Source organism: Thunnus thynnus, chromosome 2 (assembly GCF_963924715.1).
Source record: "Thunnus thynnus chromosome 2, fThuThy2.1, whole genome shotgun sequence".
Lineage (NCBI taxonomy): Eukaryota > Metazoa > Chordata > Actinopteri > Scombriformes > Scombridae > Thunnus > Thunnus thynnus.
Window position 1 is genome coordinate 23,645,854 of NC_089518.1, and position 20,073 is coordinate 23,665,926.

General features: G+C 38.1%; 1 protein-coding gene across 1 annotated transcript; it reads left to right on the forward strand.

Annotated features, from left to right (window-relative positions):
• Positions 1-129: 129 nt before the first annotated feature.
• rasef (RAS and EF-hand domain containing) lies at positions 130-19,527 on the forward strand. The gene is made up of 18 exons (XM_067611961.1): positions 130-193; positions 409-738; positions 5,529-5,675; positions 6,205-6,295; positions 8,623-8,718; positions 9,671-9,748; positions 9,915-10,030; positions 11,620-11,688; positions 11,828-11,894; positions 12,759-12,847; positions 13,329-13,635; positions 13,785-13,925; positions 14,306-14,453; positions 14,776-14,857; positions 14,982-15,096; positions 16,369-16,476; positions 16,810-16,886; positions 17,394-19,527. Exons 1-18 carry the CDS (start codon positions 168-170, stop codon positions 17,494-17,496), a joined length of 2,190 nt encoding a protein of 729 aa, XP_067468062.1. The 5' UTR covers positions 130-167; the 3' UTR covers positions 17,497-19,527.
• The last annotated feature ends 546 nt before the right edge of the window (positions 19,528-20,073 follow it).

Here is a 20,073-nt window from a genome sequence, read left to right on the forward strand (position 1 = left end):
AAGCACTTTTCTTTTGGCCTGAAGCCCAGACCTGTATTGTTGAAGAGAGTGCACGCACGCACACACGCACACGCGCACACACAGGTAGGCTACTGATGGTTGGCTCGTTACCTGAGTCAGACACAACGTACAAACCAGCTGGCTGCTACAAACCGGGAAATGACTTGATGAAGACAACACAGCAGGAGCAGAAGTGCGCACGTTTGCTCTATTGAAAGTTTATATGAACTATCGAATATGGATTAACTGCGTGATGATATTTTGCGGAAAAGACGAACTTGCAGGAACTTTTTAGGGAGTTATATTTTGCGGTTTGCAAAGTGTCTTGAAGATAAAACACTGGCAGGTCTGTAGTTTTTGTCACGGTGGTCACCTTCAATTTGCTGAACCGCCTTCTTTTTTTTCCAGCCTGCCACATCCCTCCATCAAGGGAATGAGCGCAGAGGAGCAGGACCGGCTGCGCGCCCTCTTTCACGCCTACGACGTGGACAACTCTGGGCGGATCGAGAGGAACGAGTTTCTGACTATCTGCGCGGAGCTGCAGGTGCCCGCGGCTGAGGCGGACAAGATCTTTAACCGGCTGGACGTCGATAACGACGGAACCGTCACCCTGCTTGAGTTCATCAGCGGCTTCCACGACCGCTACGGAGAGGACATGGAGACGGACGGAGCAGACGTGTCCGCCGCCTGGGAGAACTTCGAGGGGAGACTGGGCGAGCAGGCCAAGTTCATCCCCAGGTGAGAGCTCACACCTGTCGGTTGGGTAGTATCAGCGAGGTGGAGCAGAGGGGTGGATGTCTTTAAAATATGGAAATTCTCAGGTGATATGAGTGTGTTAAACAGTGAGCGCAGTGTGCGTAAAGATGATAGTGAGACTTTAATGTTTAATCGACCAATTAAACATTACAAGAGGCCACTCTAAAAAGGCAATTTACAACACAAGAAACACTATAATAACACAAAAAATGTAAATAACTTGCACATGCTGTGACTTTGTGTCAGTGAAAGATATGTACAGAGTGTGTTTAAGTGTCTTAAACATGTATTTGTCTTGAGTGTGTGTTTGTTTTTTCCTGAAGGCACATTATTACAACCCAAAGGCAGATGACTCACATTGTGTATTTTTTCCAGTTTATACTGTATGTGAGAGTGAGATCTGTCAAGCTGAATGTGTGGAGAGTGAAACCAGCAGGTGATCAAAAGTTAAAACATACTAAATATTCAGACAAAAGGTCAAGTTTGTTCTCTGACTGCACTGACAGCTGAGGCTTTCGCGTCATTACAGTTAATACAGAGAATAATGTTTGACACCAACACCAAATATTTTTACTTCTATTCTGATCAAGTGAACTTCTTTCTCCTCAACTCTGCTCAAAGACGTTTGAAGCATTTTAGGCGATTTCCCTTTGATTTCTGTTCTTTTTTTATGATATAGGTTATAAACAATATCTTAATTTATAAACATTTATACCTGTGTCTGTTTAATTTTACAATTTTTGTCAATTTTGCATTACTGAATCCTCTTGAATCCTCTGAATTATCATCTCAATTGTCATCATCTGGAGTCAAGTCATACACCCTGTGTAACAACACCGACAACTCTGCTCAATGAATGGGAACATGCTGTGCTGCCATTCATTTTGTTCCAGCTGATATTTTGTTGATGCAAGATCTAAAAGCAGTTTTCCCCTCAGAAGTGAGTAAAGGATCCTCACATGAAACACTAACACAGGGATTTTTAATATTTCTGTTATCTTTAGCATGTTGCCACAGAGAGTCTAAATGTAGAAATAGCTTTCCAGTATCAGTAAATATGAATGATGGGGCAAATGTTCACATTCAAAATCAACAAACTGATGCACTTAACTGCGTTATTATCAGACAAACCCTTCCGAATGTAAAACAAAAACTTCAATTTCTAATTGTATTAGTTTTCACCTACACTCACACAAATTATTATTTCATCATCACAATATCATCCCACTGAAAGTCAATAAATGATAATATTGAATTAATTCCCACCTTATAGATACTGTATGTGCTGCGGGTCATTCAATACTCCCTCCAGCAACATTTCTCACATGTTTCTAGAAAAAGACTTTCTGGATTGGTCCTATATTGAACTGAAACTAGAGGAAATTTACAGTGAAACATTTTTAAGCCCTCATCTCACACTTACATAATAATGCAGAACTGCAGGGTCAGTATCACATCATTAGATTTGTTTGGCTAAAAATATTTATTGACACTCTGTTCCACTGATGTAATATATATATATATATATATATATATATATATATATATATATTTACATATGACTGTATTGATCCTACATCATGGTTCTCCACCAAAAACTAGTTTTTACCTCCACTGACACACAAGCGATAACACATATGATGTTTTCCTTTTCTTATTAAAGTGCTAGAAAAGGAGGTGATATTTGGGGTGAAGGGTCATGCAAAATAAAAAATACCAGAAATCAGTTTGATGCACAACAACAGTAAATTAGGCCGACGATGTAGGCCTGCTATGGATTTTTGGTTTTTGCAAACTTACCTTTGCCTGCAAAAACGTCACGTATTCATGTCTGTAACAGACAACAAGTTGTGTATTTGCCTGGTTCTTCATGTTGGTACTTTTAGTTTTTAACATACACCAGGTCTGCCAGGATTTTCTCCATCTTCCAAGTTTTTAGATTCTATATAAACCACAGTGAGTCTCTTAGTCATCAGAGTTGACCTCCTATCATGACTCCTGAATATTTGTATGAAGCAACCTGTCAGTTGTCAAGCTATCAGACTATAAACATATTGATAATTAATGCTTTGTTGAAAGACGTTAAACTGGAAATGAGTCAGAGTCAACATTGAACACATACTGTGAGAATCAGCTGTAACTCAGTCATACAGTTTGGCGTCTGCTATATGAGCTTTGTTAGACTGAGAAAGATTTAGGCCAGTTCTAAATGATCTAATATATAATTGAATTAATTTGTTATAAAATCACAAAAAAAAGTCTTGTTTCTTTCTGATTTTTATATTTTTCAGCTCATATTTCTTCACATTTGATCAATTTCAAATGTGTCATGGAGTATTGAACCTCAGTACTTTTGTCGCACTGACTGAAATGTGTCCAAAACTGTATGAAAACTGAAACTGTCAACGATCAAAAGCATGTTATGATGTTGTTTACTTATTCTTTAATCAAATAATCCTTAATTTAAATCAACATTTTGCCAATTTTAGACTGTTTTATTTGGGAAAACTTTGTGGCTTCCTCTGTAGAGAGATGGTTTAGTAAAAAAGAAAAAAAAAGTTTATGTTTTTTAAAGTAAATGATCAAAAAAGTAGCATTTTGGTGCAAAAGGTATTGAAAATTTGATAATATTGAAACATTTCAAATAATACACAGTCCTATTTTGAACCAACCTGTAAGTATCAGAGTGAATCTGTGATTGTGTGTGTGTGTGTGTGTGTGTGTGCGTGTGTGGCCCCAGGCTTGCCATGGGACCCGTCCTCGCGCTCCATCTGGGACATTGATTGTCACAGTGGTGCTGTCTCATCCTGCGCAGCTAAATACGCTTCCTTATCTTGAAGCAGTTAAAGTCACTGTCGCTGCCATCAGCTGAGAGATGACAATTAGGAGAATATAGTTCACAGCTCACTCAAGACAAGTGTCTGTTTTTCAGGGGATGAAAGGATACTTTGTGTCAGTGTGAGATAAAGACATCAAGAGCAAAAAATCAATTAAGATTATTCAGAACTTTCCCGCTGATTGAGGCTGACGTTAAGAGTTGTGTATTCAGTCTACTTTTCTTTTTATAAAACTGAATCTTTCAGCTGACTCAGACGCTGACTAAAATCAGGGGGTTAAGCTGAGCACTTCTCTGCACAAGATTACTTAAAAGATGTCCTACATGCTTTCCCCACTTGGTTTTGTCATACATTTGTGTTTAAATGCTCCAGATATATTCCTTTTGAAAATCATTTTGTATAAAACATACAGTATATATTTAAAATTTCTGCCAGACAGGTGAAGGTTTGATTACGATGGCACTACCCAACCTCATACAACCATTTCAGATGTCTGAATTACGTTTTCCTGATTCTTTGGGGGTTTTGTGAAGTTTTAAACATCTATTTTGTGTATCTCTGTATCCTGGCTGTATAAACACTTCCCAAAGTGATTAGGAGCAATTAATACATTTTTTGCTAGAATACAGAGGAGATGTGTGAAGTAAATGCAAAAAGCAAACACAGAAAAACAGGCAGAGCTCCACAGGGGGCCAAAATGAAGAAAGGACCCATTTATTCTCAATGTTTGGGTCATTTAACATTATTTTCTTTGAGCCATGGGACTTTAAGACTGTGATGAATACTCAAACGTAACATTTGTATTTGCTCGTCGCTTTTTCTGTCTACTGAATAACTTGAGATTCCCTCAGAGGGAAAAAATATTTTCTGTGTTCTTTAGATGGTCAAACTGCTGTTTGTTGAAGCAGAAAACATGACAATATCAATAACTTCCTAACAACGTTGGATTGTTTATGCTTGTTTGTGTGTGTTTGTGTTATGTTTGGGTTTTGTGCGATAGCGTGTGACGCTGTGTGTCACCGTGAGGTATTGACAGACAGGCAGCAGTGTCTATATGCTTAGGATCACAGCCAGTCCGCCCTGTCAAAAGTCAAACACACATATCGTCGACTTATATGACCCACTTTTCTCTTTGTGCTGTGACGCAGGAAACAGTTATCGCTACAGAAATCATTTTTCCAGAAGTGCGCTCACAGGATAATCTGTGTGATTAGGCTGTAAATATTGTTGTTAACCTTGTCTCTGACCCATGAATATTACTGGTCTGGTTTCTGTATTGTTTTGTCTGGGAACTGTGGCAACATCAACTACATGTAGTTACGCTGTGAAACAAAGTGTGACATGCATCAAACATAGAAATCAACTGTTTTTAAATCGGTGGACCTTTTGTGTGGTAGTTGATTAAACTTAAAAGGAGTTATACTGCATATCGTCTTCTTTGGGCCCACATACAGTAAAGCCAGAAGCAGCAAAAATGCCTGCATACATAAGCATATAAAGTAAATCCTTGGTCATATGACTCTAAAGTGAGAAGTTTTTTTCTTTTCTTCTAACGATCACATTAAGCTAATTTGTCATCCTATTGAAGAACGATCTCCAATGTGTCTTTTGCCTTTTATTGTTTATGAATCTTGTGGGCAATCAAGCAACTCAGTCAACTAAACTAGAAATACACTATTCCTACTCAATGTCCAAAAGACTGATTGTAATTTGTTTTGTCTCAATAAAAAAAATCAGTTGTTACTGTCATCCACTCATCATAGGTGATAAAACTGACACAGCAGACATTTTTTACTCACAGTTGACTGCTGTTCATTTCACGGTTTCTATGAAACAGAACGACCAGGATTCCTAAACCTATTAGGGAAAAGAAACACTACTGCACATGTCAGTATAACAAAACAAAACTGATCTCAAACTCTGATTTTCTTCCAGGAATGAACAAGCAGCAACATTGTACCAGAACATCAGTCTGACTGAGCCCCGGCTGATACCTCAGTTTGAGAAAGTCATCTTAAACTTCACCAAGGAGATCAAACAGCAGAACTCTGAGATGGAGAACCTGGCCCTTGCCATCAAACGGTGAGCAACACACACATGCAAGCAAACGCTAACTTGCATCCTTCAAATGAAGCAAAATTAAGGTTTTCATCTGACAACAATGTAACAGTAAACATGTTTAAGTGATATTTACCATAGTAATTACTGGGTTGCCTCTTTTTTATATAAATGTAAAACTTTTCAGTAAAAGTTTGGTATGATTTGTGGGAAACTGTTTCCAAAAAGTAAACAAAAGTGAAGTTCCTCTTGATGTCAAATAGTAAAAACGAGAGTGTGTTGAAATGTTATAGATAACACTGTATAACTTCATGCTAACGCACACCTGCCTATTAATCTTTGTGCTGCAGACATCTCACTTCCCTATAAAGACGATTATAGGTATGATGGCTCATTTGCTGCCATTATCTAGTTTTGACATCAGTCCCGATGCACTGTGTCTTGAAACTCACAGTACATGAAAAATTAAATGTTAATAATCGGGTATAAAATGCATAATTAGTTCTTTGAGGTTTCTGCAGTACAGTGAAATTATGCTGCTATTGTTCTCCAGAGCGCAGGACCAAGCGTCGATGCAGCTCAGTGAGATGGAAGAGGAGATGGACCAACGCATTCATGCTGCTGAGAGAAAAACACGGGAGCAGGTGGGACAAGTTCACATACATACACTGCACATAAACATATAAGACCCCCCCACCCAAAAAAAAACAAAAAACACGGACTTTGTGTAAACATGACTTTCTAATCTGGTTTTAATATTCCAGTCTAGTTGCTATGACAGGTTTTTTCCTTGAAGTTTGTGTAGGCAAAGCGATAAGCAGGGTGCATTTATTCAGCTCTTCCCTCATGTCAAACAAACGGACACGGCTAAATATCAGATTACTGATCTGAACTCTGACACGCCTGCTGATCAGCTGGTTTTCACAACTGTGGATTTGAGATCTGAAACAGCCAGTAGATAGAGGTGCTGGAGCACTTTTTATCCGCCGGTGTTTAAACTGATAAGCGTGTATATACATGATAAGGATGGGTGATGTGCAGATGAAAATGATAATCTATAAAGATACAGGCTGCATGCCATCACTGTGGCTCCAGAAAGCTTTTAACTTGACCTGTAAATTACATTTTAGTTTATCTGTTTATAATGTGAGATGCGTTGAATTCACCACATTCGTTTAAAGGTAGCAAACAGAAATTCATTTTAAAATGACATCTTGATATTTTGTCTTGTGTATAATGTGTGAAGCCCCAGCTGACACGCATCTTAGTAGAATAAAATAAACTGTTAATGAACTTAAGGTTGTTTTTTTGGCCTGGTGTGTATCATTAAACTATGAGGAGTGTAACTCAGCTCTATCTATCTATAACTTGGTGTTTTTGAGTTATAAAATTAAGCTCAGTTGTGCAACTGCATCTTTCTCCAAGTTATTTGTAAACAGAGTTAGTGGATAGTTCTGCTGTCCTGACTATGTGTAAGGGCTGCTGGGTTATGCTAGAAAGTAACTAGTTTGTAAAACTTGCTGTCCGACGACGTCAGAAGGCATAAGTGTTCATACCTTAGCTGTTGTGAAAAGCCACACTCAGAGGCAGGGGGGAAAAGCCGACCTTCATAGAGAGAGGTGAGGCACAATAGTCCTTTAAAAATGGGGGTAATGGTGTACAGTTTCAAACAGTCTCTTCTGGAGGAAATTCATTGTGTTACACTCTGTTATGCCAGAAATAGTTGTGTAAGGAAAGAAGAAAAGAGCTTGAGAGAGAAGTTAAAACCACTTTCTCATTTCCAATCGCTGCATGAAGGGAACAGCAGATTGTCTGTTTTGGAAAGTTACAGGAATTGTTGGACACAGGGAGTCTCCAAAGGTGTTCGATCATCCGACAAACACTTCAGATGGAGTATCCTGCCCCCCTTAAGGGTTCATGTAGCTTTATGTGTCAGTCATGTGAAATTATGTCTGTATCAGCTAACACTGTACACCCAAGTTTTTACCAGATGAGGAAAGTAAAATTGGGGTTTTAAATTGCAAAAGCAGAAATTTAAGGCAATTTGTGTTATTCTGTTTGTTGCTGGCAACTCTCAACAATGTGGCTCACATTTTAATACATTAACATTTGTTTTCATATTTAAATGAAAGTAGGTTTATTGCCTCGGCGGCCTTCAGTTTCACTCTGAATGAATTATATAATCTGTTCGTAGGTTTTTTGAAAGCTGGAGATATTTCTGGGAATCTGAGTGAAACACATGAAACACTGTGCTCTGTAGGATGATAAGATTTGATAACAATATTTAGCTTTCCATGACATTAAATTAAAGCTGAAAACATCTGACTCAATGACAGAGCAGCACAGTATAGATCTCTTGTTGTATCAGACATCAAACTACCAGGTTTATGTAAGTCATATGTCTTTAAGGTTAAGTTTGCTCCTAAAGTCTCTTCATACCCTTCAAACCAATTTGCGCAGGAACATAAACCAGTCTTATCGCCATGCGTGTGTGTATAAACTTATGTAAGTGTACTACATTGACTCAGGAGCTGCTGTTTGTTTTGTTAGAGAAAAGCAAACAGATTTAGAGGGCACTCACCTGTATTCTCTCTCACTATAATGTGCACACAGTCATGTTCTGACATCTCGAAGAGAGGACTTTATTTTTGGAAACTGTAGATAGACAGTCGCTGATAACGAATCGATTCCCCATAAGCCTCCATACGTTGTTCAAAACCTGCCTTAAAATAGCACAGATTCATGTGTCACAGCAAACCAACTGTGCTGTTTGATACTAAAGTGACAACTAATTGTTTTATTTATGTGTTTTTGTGTTTGTGTGTGTTTTTACATAAAGAGTAAAGTCTAGATCTGCTCTATGTGAAAGGTGCCCTGAGATAACTTCTGCTGTGATTTGGCACTATATAAAATAAAATTGAAATTGAAATTGTGTGTGTGTGTGTGTGTGTGTGTGTGTGTGTGTGTGTAGGAGAAGAAGCGAACAGAAGCCGCTCTGAGTGAGCTGCGAAGAAATTATGAAACCGAAGTGTGTGAGCTGCAGTGTAAGATCCAGAGGATGCAGATGGTAAATTTTCACAAAAACACACCATCAACACTGTATGTAGGTCCACACAAACTCCTGCAGTCATATTTACAACCAGCATGCATTTATACTTCTAGTCTCATCTCAGTGTTGTAAAGTTGTCTTAAATAAATCACCTCATCATACCAACAACATGAACAAAACAGCACATAGATAATATGCACAGTAATAATGTTATTCACATGTTAAAGCCATTTTCACTGTTATTACTTTCTAGGGCTGGGCAGTATATCAATATTATATCTCTATTGTTATATGAGACTAGATTCGTCTGGGATTTTGGATATTGTAATATTTTGATATGGCATAATTGTCTTTTCCTGGTTTTAAAGGCTGCATTACAGTAAAGTGATGTAATTTTCTGAAATTACCAGACTGTTCTAGTTGTTAGTTATAATATAGGCATTACTAATGATTATTCATCAAAAATCTTTATTATTTTCTAACTTAAATTATCTTTGTTCCATGCAGTTTATTATCTTTGTTCTAAGTGCATGAGACTAGTAAAAATGTCAGATTGATATGATATAGATATGAAAACTGGAGGCTCCAGGAGGGATGTACTGCTGGAGAGGAGCTTACATTTGACCTATTTAAATACAAACACTCAGTTAACTACACGGTACATGTTTGAGGGGAAACACAGTTCTGCTAAACAGAGGAAAAGTGGGTCCTTTGTGAACAACACTGACTACATTCATGAGAATGTGAACCAGGAATAATTTATTCTTTTGACCTCATGAAAACACAAATATCAGCTGGACTCCAGAGAAACCTCACTGGAATCAATTCATTGAAACTTTAAAGTGACTGTGATTTGTGTGTATATAATGTTTTTATATGCTGTTCTGAAGACTGTAGTTTAATCTACCTGATAGTGAGCCAAAAAAAAAAAAAACCTGAACCTTAAATATCCTGTGAACATGTCCATCAGATAGAGGAGAAGTACAACAACATCACTGTGAAAGACGAGAGCCCAGCTTTGAAGAAGAAGATCAACGAGCTGACATTGGTGAGACTTTACAACTCGTTTTATGAATGCTGAGAGTTCACTAAATTTTGTTAAAAGTGTCAGAAGCGAGGGGGGGGGGGGGGGTTACGTTTCTCTGATTCTAACACACTTCCATTTTCCCTCTCCTTGTCATCACCACCCTTTCTGCTTGCATTTCTCTCTGTAGGAGAATCAGCGGTTAAAACAGGAGCTGATGCGCTCTCAGACCAAAGTGGCCTGTCTGCAGAGTGAGATGGACTCGCTGAAGACGGAGCTGACCGATCAAAGCATCAACTCTGAAAGGTGAATTCAACACAGACTGGGTTTGCTTTGTATCTTTGTTGTGTGTGTATGTTTCACTTATTCAGATAACTATTCAGCTCAGATTTGGGTCATTTTTCTGGATATATCTTGGCTCATGTTTAGTTTTTTAGTTTTTTGATTTTTGCAAGATATTTAGGTTGAATCTCAGTCTAAGGGGCCTCAGCAACATGTTTGATTATTTGTTTTTTGGTATTTTCCACAGTAAGAAAGAGAGAACATTGTGATATAAGAATAAACATCATATCTCTCTTTAATCTAATGAACAAACACACACAGTTTACTTTCAGCGAAACCTGTGAAAGTCTAAACCTAGAATTACTCTTTACTTTCAAGTTGCAGAGCAGGTTTTCTCAATCTTTGCTCGCTCTGTCTGCAAATTAGTGTGAACTTGTAAATGTTTGCTCTCTGTTTTTAATAGCATGGAGGAAGCTCCACATGTTCCAACAATTTCAAACCGATTTTTAATGGAAAAATGTATTCGTTTTAGATAAATCGAATGTATCAGTTCTTATTTTTATGAAACAACCCAAGAGAGACAGACCCCTGTTGTAGAGAGACAGAGAGAGAGAGACGGAGGTCACGCCCCCTCTCACTGACTGACTGATGCTCCCGGGGGGTGTTTTCATTTTGTCACAGCTGAAACAGGATATCCTGGAGTGACTACAGACACACAATAACTTCTTCAGAAGCGTTACTTAGCAACAGAGCCACAGGCAGGATAATAATCCGCCTCCTTGGACCATCTCAGTGATGGTGTTTACTCTGTGTCTCCAACTTTTTATCATGTCTCATGATAATCATAAATCTGACGTAACATCTGTCAGTTGCCAAGTGAAGCTGCTGCTGTTCTGAATATGAAAAATAAGGACTACATTTCTCAAGTTCTATGACAATTATTGATACATAGGAATGATGTCTTTAATTGATTATCTAGCTGCAATGATTAGTCGACAAATCAATTAGTTGTTCAACAGAAAATGAATCAACTATTTTGATAATCAAATAATTGTTTTTGTCATTTTTTAAGCAGAAATGCCAAATATTTGCTGGTTGCAGCTTCTCAAATTTGAGGATTTGGAGGTTTTCAGTGTCATCCATGATAGTAAACTGAACTGGTCTGTTAGTCGGACAAAACAAGACATCTGAGGACATCACTTGACATCACTTTCACTATTTTCTGACATTTTATAGACAAAACCATTAATAGAGAAATTAATTTCAGATTAATTGATAGTGAAAATAAATTGCAGCCCTAAACAAGAGTATGAACATTTAATTCAGTGTATTAAAAGCCCTGACTTTGACAGATGTTGTCTTTTTATTACTTACACGGATGTGCGCAGCAGAGAATGTGTTCAATTGTGTCTGATTTAAATCAATTTTAATAATTATACATTGCTCAACTTTGTTTTTATGATTTGACTATTGTGACTTTCATCCTCATATGATGCATGTGTGGACTCTGTTAAATGCAGGATGTCACTGAAACTAATCCAGATCCACATAACTTGTTCCTTTGATTGATTTTCATAATAACCAGCTGTGTTTATGACTGTGTTTTGTTGTAGAGACGAGGAGCTCATGAAACATTTCTCTGATGAGCGAGACATCCTGGAGAGCCAGATCGAGATTCTGCAGTAAGTCCAAATATTAACACTAACTACTGTACAGATTTCCCAGATGGAAAGATCTCTCACTGTACGGAGATATCACTTTAATTTTTTAAAAAAAAGATACATTCAAAAATGAAAAATAATAATAACGTGTATTTTTTAGGACAGCCAACAGAAAGCTCCATGACAGCAACGATGGCCTGAGGACGGCTTTGGAGAGGGTCACCAAGGTAGATCTGCACACTTAATCCAAAAAGAATCAAAATTCAAAACTACTTCAGTTTTCAAATTGCAAGAGGCTGAAGTTAATTCATCTCTTTGGTTGGTGGACTCCAAATGCAACTCCTAATGCTTAAACCTAAAATAACTTTTAGCACGTTAAATCTTTCTGCTGCATGTCTCTATTGATTGTTCTTTCCACTGTAACATTTAACTGTTTGGGACTTTTGATTATATCTCTTTTGATGATATTTAATGATGGTTTTCTATTTACTCTGCTGTTTCATAGTCAATACTTGCTTCTCCTTTGTTTCTGGGAAGGTTGTTGTGAATCATGATTTTTCTCTAGTTTGTAATGGTGGTTGTTATCAAATGATAATTGTTTTTATTCTTTAATGGGGAATATGTGGGAGATTCACCTGTTGGGCCTTTTTCTTTCCCCTGCATGTTTCCAGTGTTGTTTCTCCTTTAAGGTTGTTGATTGCTTGGTCCCTAAGGTTGGCTGATTTTTCTGTGGATGCATGTGTGTATATATACTATGCAGGCCTGTTGTCATTTACTGTGTGAAATGCCTGATGAAGGTCATTTGACCGAAACGTAGCTATTTAATAAATTTAATATAAGTGCTGACAGTGTGCTGGAGTCTATTTTTTTTGTTTTGAACAATTCCTTTATCACCTGTCTGTCTAAAGGTGAGCTTTTTTGCATATTTAACACTTTAAAAAAGACATTAGTTGTAACTATACATTTTAAGCAGAAACATTCAGTGTTTTATTAGCTGACAACAGTATACTCTGTTATAATATTCAAGAAAAACAATCACAGTAGTTCACACAAAAACACAAAAACTCATATTAAATTGTTGTGTGTTACAGTCTGGTAACGGTGGGTCACCGGGAGACTTAAAGGACAGAAGCAGAAGTAAAAGCATCTGCTACTCATCACCATATGCATTAATGGACAGGTGAGACCTACAGACAATACAGATGGTCAAGATATAGACTGAATGTACTGTATCTCATCATAACATCTAAACACCTGCTGCACCAGTGTGTGAGGTCTTTTACAGTTATATTTTATCATCTTCTTATTCCTAGAACATTTATATTCTTCCCTTTAGTAACTACTGTGCTAACAGGGAGTTTTAAGTGTTCTGAGATTAAAAAAATCATATCCAAGCAAAGTCTTGATTTGATGTTGGTGTCATTATGTACCTGGAGATGGTAACTGCCCAGACCTGATAAACCAGGTCTGGAAAGAACCCTAAAGCTATGATTTAGTTAATAATCCAAGATCTACTGTTAAAATGAAACATCTGTCCTTGATGTAACTAGAAATAATGTTGAAGAGATAAATGCAGGTGCTCTACAGTCTGCTTTACCCTGTCCAGCTACCCAAAGGTTTCGTGTTTCAAGTCACAGAAGATTTCCTGACCTCTTCCTCAGGTTCTGCCAGCGTATGGACGATTTCCCCATGTACAGCCGCCGGCCCAGCTGTGACACCCTGGCCTTGGCCATGTGTGACCCGGGCCTGAGGCGCAGACACAGCAGCGAGTGCGAGGAAGACAGTCTGCCAGAGAGCTACATGGATAGCGGCCTGTCGACACTCAGAGGCTCACACGGAGGTTATGACTCAGAGCAGGAGACCAAATGTCAAGAGGAAGAAGAAGAAGAGGAAGTGGAAGAGAGGGACAAGAAAAAAGGGGATGATGACAACAATGATAGCTTGATTGAAGAAAACTCCGACACTGAGGTAAGACAAAAAAAATGCAACATTTGTGTTAACAGGACATGCTCACAGGACAAGGCTAATAGCTAATAGTTGTTGTCGAGAACATGCTGTGGCTCTAGATGAAAAGTCAGGATTTCACCATCATCATATTCTGTGTGTCTACATCACAGCTAACAGAAACACAAGATAGTGAATCAGCATTCGGGTCGGACAGCAGCTCGGTTTTGGACTGGAAACCATCTGAACCCGTTAGTGTGATCACACCCCCGGTACCAACGACACGAAAAGCCCTCAGTGCCATCAGTGTTCAGGTAAGAGAGAAGGGAGGATATCTAATGGAAGGTAGGAGAGAGGGATGTCTTTTACCACCACAACCTTACTGAGAAGAGTAAGACATCTCATGCATCATTGTCCGTCTGTCCAAAACGGTGGTTTAGTATAAAAATATTGACTATTGGTCAAATTTCTGTCAAACTTTGTGTGGATATTCATAGTCATTAGTGTATGATACCTAACAATTTTGTGCACTCTTAATTTTTATCTGGAACCACCTATTAAAGAAATCAGTTACAAAGCGGCCAGCGCTGAGGACAAAATAAGTTTACCTTGAATTTAATGTGCAAAATGCAAACAGTCAGCTTATCAGTGCTGCATGAGTGCCTCACTCTCCCTTATCTTCCCTCCGTCCCAGAAGGAGGACAACAGCACTGACCTGGGCTACATGACATCAGAGAAGGCCTACAGGATCGTTTTGGCGGGAGATGCCGCTGTGGGAAAGTCAAGCTTCCTGCTTCGCCTCTGCAAGAACGAATTCAAATTAAACTCCAGCGCTACTCTGGGTGGGTTGGAAAAACTAAATCCAAATCTTGTTAGCTTTTGTTCGCTTTAATAACTTTGCATTCTCTCTGTCTCTCCTCTGTAACCTGTCAAATAAAGGCAGAGGCTACTCTCAAAGAAATTCTGGAAACAAATGCTTAGTGTCAACTAACTTATTCATGATTCATTTCTACATATGGTGGTATGAAGTCATAAGTTCAGTAAATGTGCTGTTAATAAAAGCATGAACCACCTTAATATCGTTGTGTCAAATGTTCTGTTTCTTTTCTTTACCAGCTTAGTGGTGTGATGCTCTGTGTGTGTCTCTCTCGTTTGTGTGTCTAGGTGTGGATTTCCAGATGAAGACACTAATTGTGGATGGAGAGCCCACTTTACTACAATTATGGGACACTGCAGGACAGGAGAGGTGTGTGTGTTTGTGTGTGTGACAGAGTTTATCTTATTACCACCAACAGTAATCAGCAATGTGTAGTTTTCAAACTTACATGGAGAAAATACGGGATCTAAATGTGTTTCTTTTCTCTTTCCAGGTTTCGGAGCATTGCAAAGTCTTACTTTCGACGAGCGGACGGTGTGTTGCTGCTGTACGACGTCACCTGTGAGAAGAGCTTCCTTAACGTCAGAGAGTGGGTGGACATGATTGAGGTAATGCGCTACTCTCCCCTGCTCAAAAGCTGAATGAGTGACACCGTTTGTACTGCCAAGCAAGAAAGTTGAGGGTTACAGCAGAATATTGGGCGACAAATTATAGACAATATTATTATTATTTATTTATTCTGTATCGGCACGTCAGCAGCATCTATGTCATTATAAAGTATTGAGAGTAAGTGTTCATTTGATATCTTGCTTGTTTCTCTCTTTTTACATGCAGCAGATACGTAAGTGTTGGATGTAAAGCATGTACAGAATGTGTTCTGTTGTTATAATGTGGCCATGTTGAAATCTGTGTGACTTTTTCTTATTTTTGCATGCAGTATGTCGTGTGGAACATTATTCAAAGTGTTGTTTTATGTTATGCAATATTTGTAGACGCTGAGGTGATTAATGTGAAACCAATAGTCATCATCATCATTATCATTTTGTTGATTGACTTAAATAAATACTGTTATCACTATGCACAGTATTTAGACAGTGAGCCTCACCCAAGAGCTTATTCAAACATATTAATTCTTAAATGTCATGTATGATTGATTTAAGTTACGGCGTTCAACAATTTTCAAAAACTTTCTCTTAGTTATGAATGAAATTCAGGAGTGGTCCAGACTTGCTGTCCAAATCATGAATAGAAACACAAACTTAATGCAAAATTAATATTCCTTTCACCACATTATCATCATGCTTTGCCAAATGTCTGAGAGGTTTTTTAGATTTTAAATGTTTTTATGGCAACAGCTACGTTTCAGTTAGGAAGCTTCTCTCGCTCCGACAGCTGCCTCTGTGTCTCTCTGCAGGTCTCTGTCTAGTATCATCTTCTGTTGCACCTGACAGTGTAACGTCACCTATTGTAGGCAATAATATTCTCTTGTCTAATATTTGACTGTCACATCCCATTAACTGTCTTTCATATTAGTCACAGACTGCTTTGCTTTAGAAAAACGTTTTTCAGCCTCTAACTTCATATCAATCTATTCCCTCTAAATACTGTTTCAATACAGCTCTGCTTTAATGACACATCGTTGGCAGCTGTATTAATATTTTCTGATTGTTTCGGCTCTTTTAATACAACTTCTGACACTGCAAAATTGTTTTTATCAGCTGATTTCCAAAAGCAGAACTTAAGAGAGTTTAAGCACACAAATAAAAAGATGCTCTTGCATGTGAATATGTGACAACAGAGCAGTAGACAGTATTAAAGTATCTTGCAGTATTTTGTTCTCCGTTTCATTTGTTCCTGCATGTATTTTCTCTGTGTGACAGGATGTGTCTCAGGAGGATATTCCCATCATGCTCGTAGGTAACAAGTGTGACCTCAGACAAGATGGAGTCAGCAGTGTCCCCACCAGCTATGGAGAAAAACTGGCTATGGTAACGACAAAACATAAACACACACTCATATTTCTATACTTGTGAGGACTTTTTAATAAGTACATTCCTTCCATACTGTAACTCTGAACATTCATGGCTACACCGAACCCTTACCTTGATTTAATCCAAACAAAAACATGGTTTAGGTTCATTACTAGTAATATGATAATAAAGACTGGCTAAATCTTCTTCACTTCAGTGTTAAAAATGAAATAAAAGTCATCACAACAAAGAGAAGAAGGAGAGAGAAGAACACATACTGTACATACTCATACAGCAACATAAGTATTGCAGTCAGTTTAGATTCATGATTTCTTGCTTTTACCCAAACAGACATACAACACTCTGTTCTGTGAAACCAGCGCCAAAGATGGCTCCAACATCCTGGAAGCTGTGCTGCACCTGGCCAGGTGAGATATTTAAAAGTTCAACTAATTTGCAAAAGTAAAAAAAAAACAATCTTTTTACCAAGTCTAGTGACAAATAATCTTCAGGTTATAGTTTTTCCCAAGAGAGAGCCAGAACTGCCAGCGCACTGCCTCTAGGTGAAAATGAGGGTTGATTATTTGGTTTATAAGTTATATAACTCCATAAAAAATCAGGACCACATGATGCTCAGTGTGAACAGCAAATTCTCTGTAAACTAAGCTCTGAAGGAATGAACTTTGCTGCCCTCTGGTGTGTAAAAGTAGCATGAAAAACATTGCTGCAAAGGGACAACTTGTGAAATAACTTTAAAAAAAACTGTGATGGACTGTGATGAAAAACTGTTCATGAACAGGTTTTCCTCAAGCCCCAGTGAGTGCAACCTCATCAGCAGCTTCCTTTCAATCATGTTCTAATGCTGCAGCTCATTTTTTATTCTCAATTACTCAATTATTCATATTCTCTCTCTTCCTCTTTCTCTCCCTTCACAGGCAAGTTACAACACATGCTGCTTTTGACGACAAAAGTCGTTACCAGTCGCTGCCCAGCTTGGATGCTCCGAGGAATAAACCGAACTTCTCCTGCTGCACTTGATCAAACTCACCAGAGCTGGACCTCTGTTTCTGAACTCAGCACAAGTGGAACGAGGAAAACAAATGCAGAAACCTGACCAAACAGAAATAAGACATAACCTGTGCAGAAGTACGACACCAGGAACAAATCATCATAATAGTGAATAACCAAAACAATCTAACACATGGATAAAGTGAGCAAATAAGTGACATGGGATCACAACAGAATATCCACAACATCACATCAGAGCTACTTCTTACTGTGCAACAAAATTACTCTACAAAATGCTTCACTCAGTTTTGATCTGAAGGAAAATTCAGATTTTTTTTTTTGTTATTTAAGGTTATTTAAACATGTGTTGAGCTGCTTTCCAGCCACAACTTGATGTCTTAATGTTTTGTATTTTATGTTTATTTCAGTGTAAACTTCTTGCCATTTGAAACTTGTTTTTATTTTTGTTTGTTATGCTATTACACATATTTGCATATTTTCCTTCCACATATTTCCAATGATTTGCCCAGACGGACACAAGTCTGGCATGAAAGGAGAAAGACAACTGTGAAAGTGAAGCAAAATGTGAGAGAAGGATTTGAAAGTGAAGCCAAGTAGTATGTGAGCACATTTTTAAAGTGACATTAGTATGTGACGCTGACAGATAGTTGTATGTGATTGAGGAAATTTGCTTAATATTCTAACAGCATATTGTTATGATGAGGAAAATAAGAGGAATAAGAATTGATTCTTATGTGGTTATGCTTTTAACTGTGGCACTTATCTCGTTATTGCTGAGCTCGGCTACTGTTGGCGTAAGTGCTCGGTTGAAATGACATCTGTAGCATGTTGGTGGCCCCAAAAGAAACAGAAGTCAGGATGTCAGACTTTATTGCAACATGGAGACGCTGAGTCTTCTTGAGAACTTAAAGCCTCATCTTTGTTCATATATAATGAGCTGTGGTGCAATGTGTGGTTGTACAAGACTTTATGCTAATTCCACAACCCTCCATCTTTATTATATTACCCTACAGTGTTACACTTGTTTTAATTTGACCTCCAATGAGGATGGAATTGTGTTAAAGAATTTATATTTTTTGAAGCAGATTAATTTTCAATCTGCTTGAATGCTTTAAATAACTACTGTAAACAGATAACTACTTGTCTAGTATGAATAGTGATAAATGGACAAGCACAAAAGAGAGGTGGCAGGAAGCAGATCTCTTATCTTCGTCCCTTAGATTCAGTAGATGACCTCTAATTCTGTATGGATGTGTACATGTGATCTTGGAAAATTGTCACTGCTGATGTTAACGAGAATGTCTTATAATTGTGTCCTAACTATAGTGCCATATTATACATTTAAGCCTGCTGAAGGGCAGCGTTTAAAGGTGTCAGTATGCATCAAATGAGGTGCTTGTCGTATGCGTAAATAGCATCTGAGCACCCCTGTACCCTTCTCCCCTCAACCCGACATCCACACACACACACACCTTTCTGATATTGGAAATAGGGATACTTTTCTGACAAATACTGTGACATTTCAAAACGGACAAATACCCACTTCACGCAGATTGGCCAGGTGTAAGGAGGTGAAAAACTGGGCAGGATTTCTCTCAAGCTCTCTTTTCTCCACACTACTACTTTTGTACAAACAAGTTGTTTGTATGATCACTCATACTCATCACACACCTCTGACAGCACCCAAGTCCCAGCCATTTCTAGTCATTTTACCTTTTATTTGACATCACTTATCCAAACTCATTCATTTGATTCATACTGAACCATTAAAACTGTGTTTTCAGACACCATGTGGGTCACAGTCCTGTTTCCGATGGTTCCTGTATGACTGACATGTTGTCGTACACCTGACTCTCAGTGTCAGACTGTGTCCTTCATTTGTTTGGAGTCTGAAGTTTAAAATAATCCCTGGTAATCTAAATTTTCACACAACCTGTTGCTGAGCTATTTGTTTCCACACAGATTAAACTTCTTTGTGCGTAGATGCCATTATTAATGTTGTGAGTGGTGCAACTGTGAAGCACCTCCTTTGCAACTTGTCTGTGTCTTTGTTGAAAGTTCCTTTCTCAATAAATAATATATTGAACATCAAAAGACTGGTATCAAGATAAACATGAGATCTCTGGAGAGATATTCAGGAAAACTAACTGGGAAAATTACTTCAAAAGCCACTTAGAAAGTTCCGATGATGCCCAATAATCCAATATTTATGAAACATTGATCTTTTATCACATGATAGCTTGGGGATGGTGATATTTGATGTGATGTTATGAATGCAGTCTGCACAAATTCAGATTGATCGATTTATCTACTTTTTATATATCTTCATCTGTCTGTTTTCCTGCATCTGTCGCTCCTACACATTTCTGTGCCTCCGTTAAAAAGACAAATCAATAAATCAGATAATTTCTCCTTGGTTGGTGCTCTAAAAGACCCTCCTGTCAGCCATACTCCCCGAGTGTCTCCGAGCATAGCTGCTTGAATAACTGCAACATATGTTTGGGATTTTGCACAGAGTGTGTTAGCGTGCGTGTGTGTGTGTGTGTGTTAGTGTGTGTGTGTTGTGTGTGTTTAGAGCTGGCACAG

Excerpts from the sequence above, each read along its gene's own strand:
- rasef (XM_067611961.1), top strand. The coding sequence starts at position 168 with ATGAAGACAACACAGCAGGAGCAGAA. Across the intron at positions 14,858-14,981 it reads GACACTGCAGGACAGGAGAG|GTTTCGGAGCATTGCAAAGT; the intron begins GTGTGTGTGTTT and ends TTCTCTTTCCAG. Across the intron at positions 15,097-16,368 it reads AGTGGGTGGACATGATTGAG|GATGTGTCTCAGGAGGATAT; the intron begins GTAATGCGCTAC and ends TCTGTGTGACAG.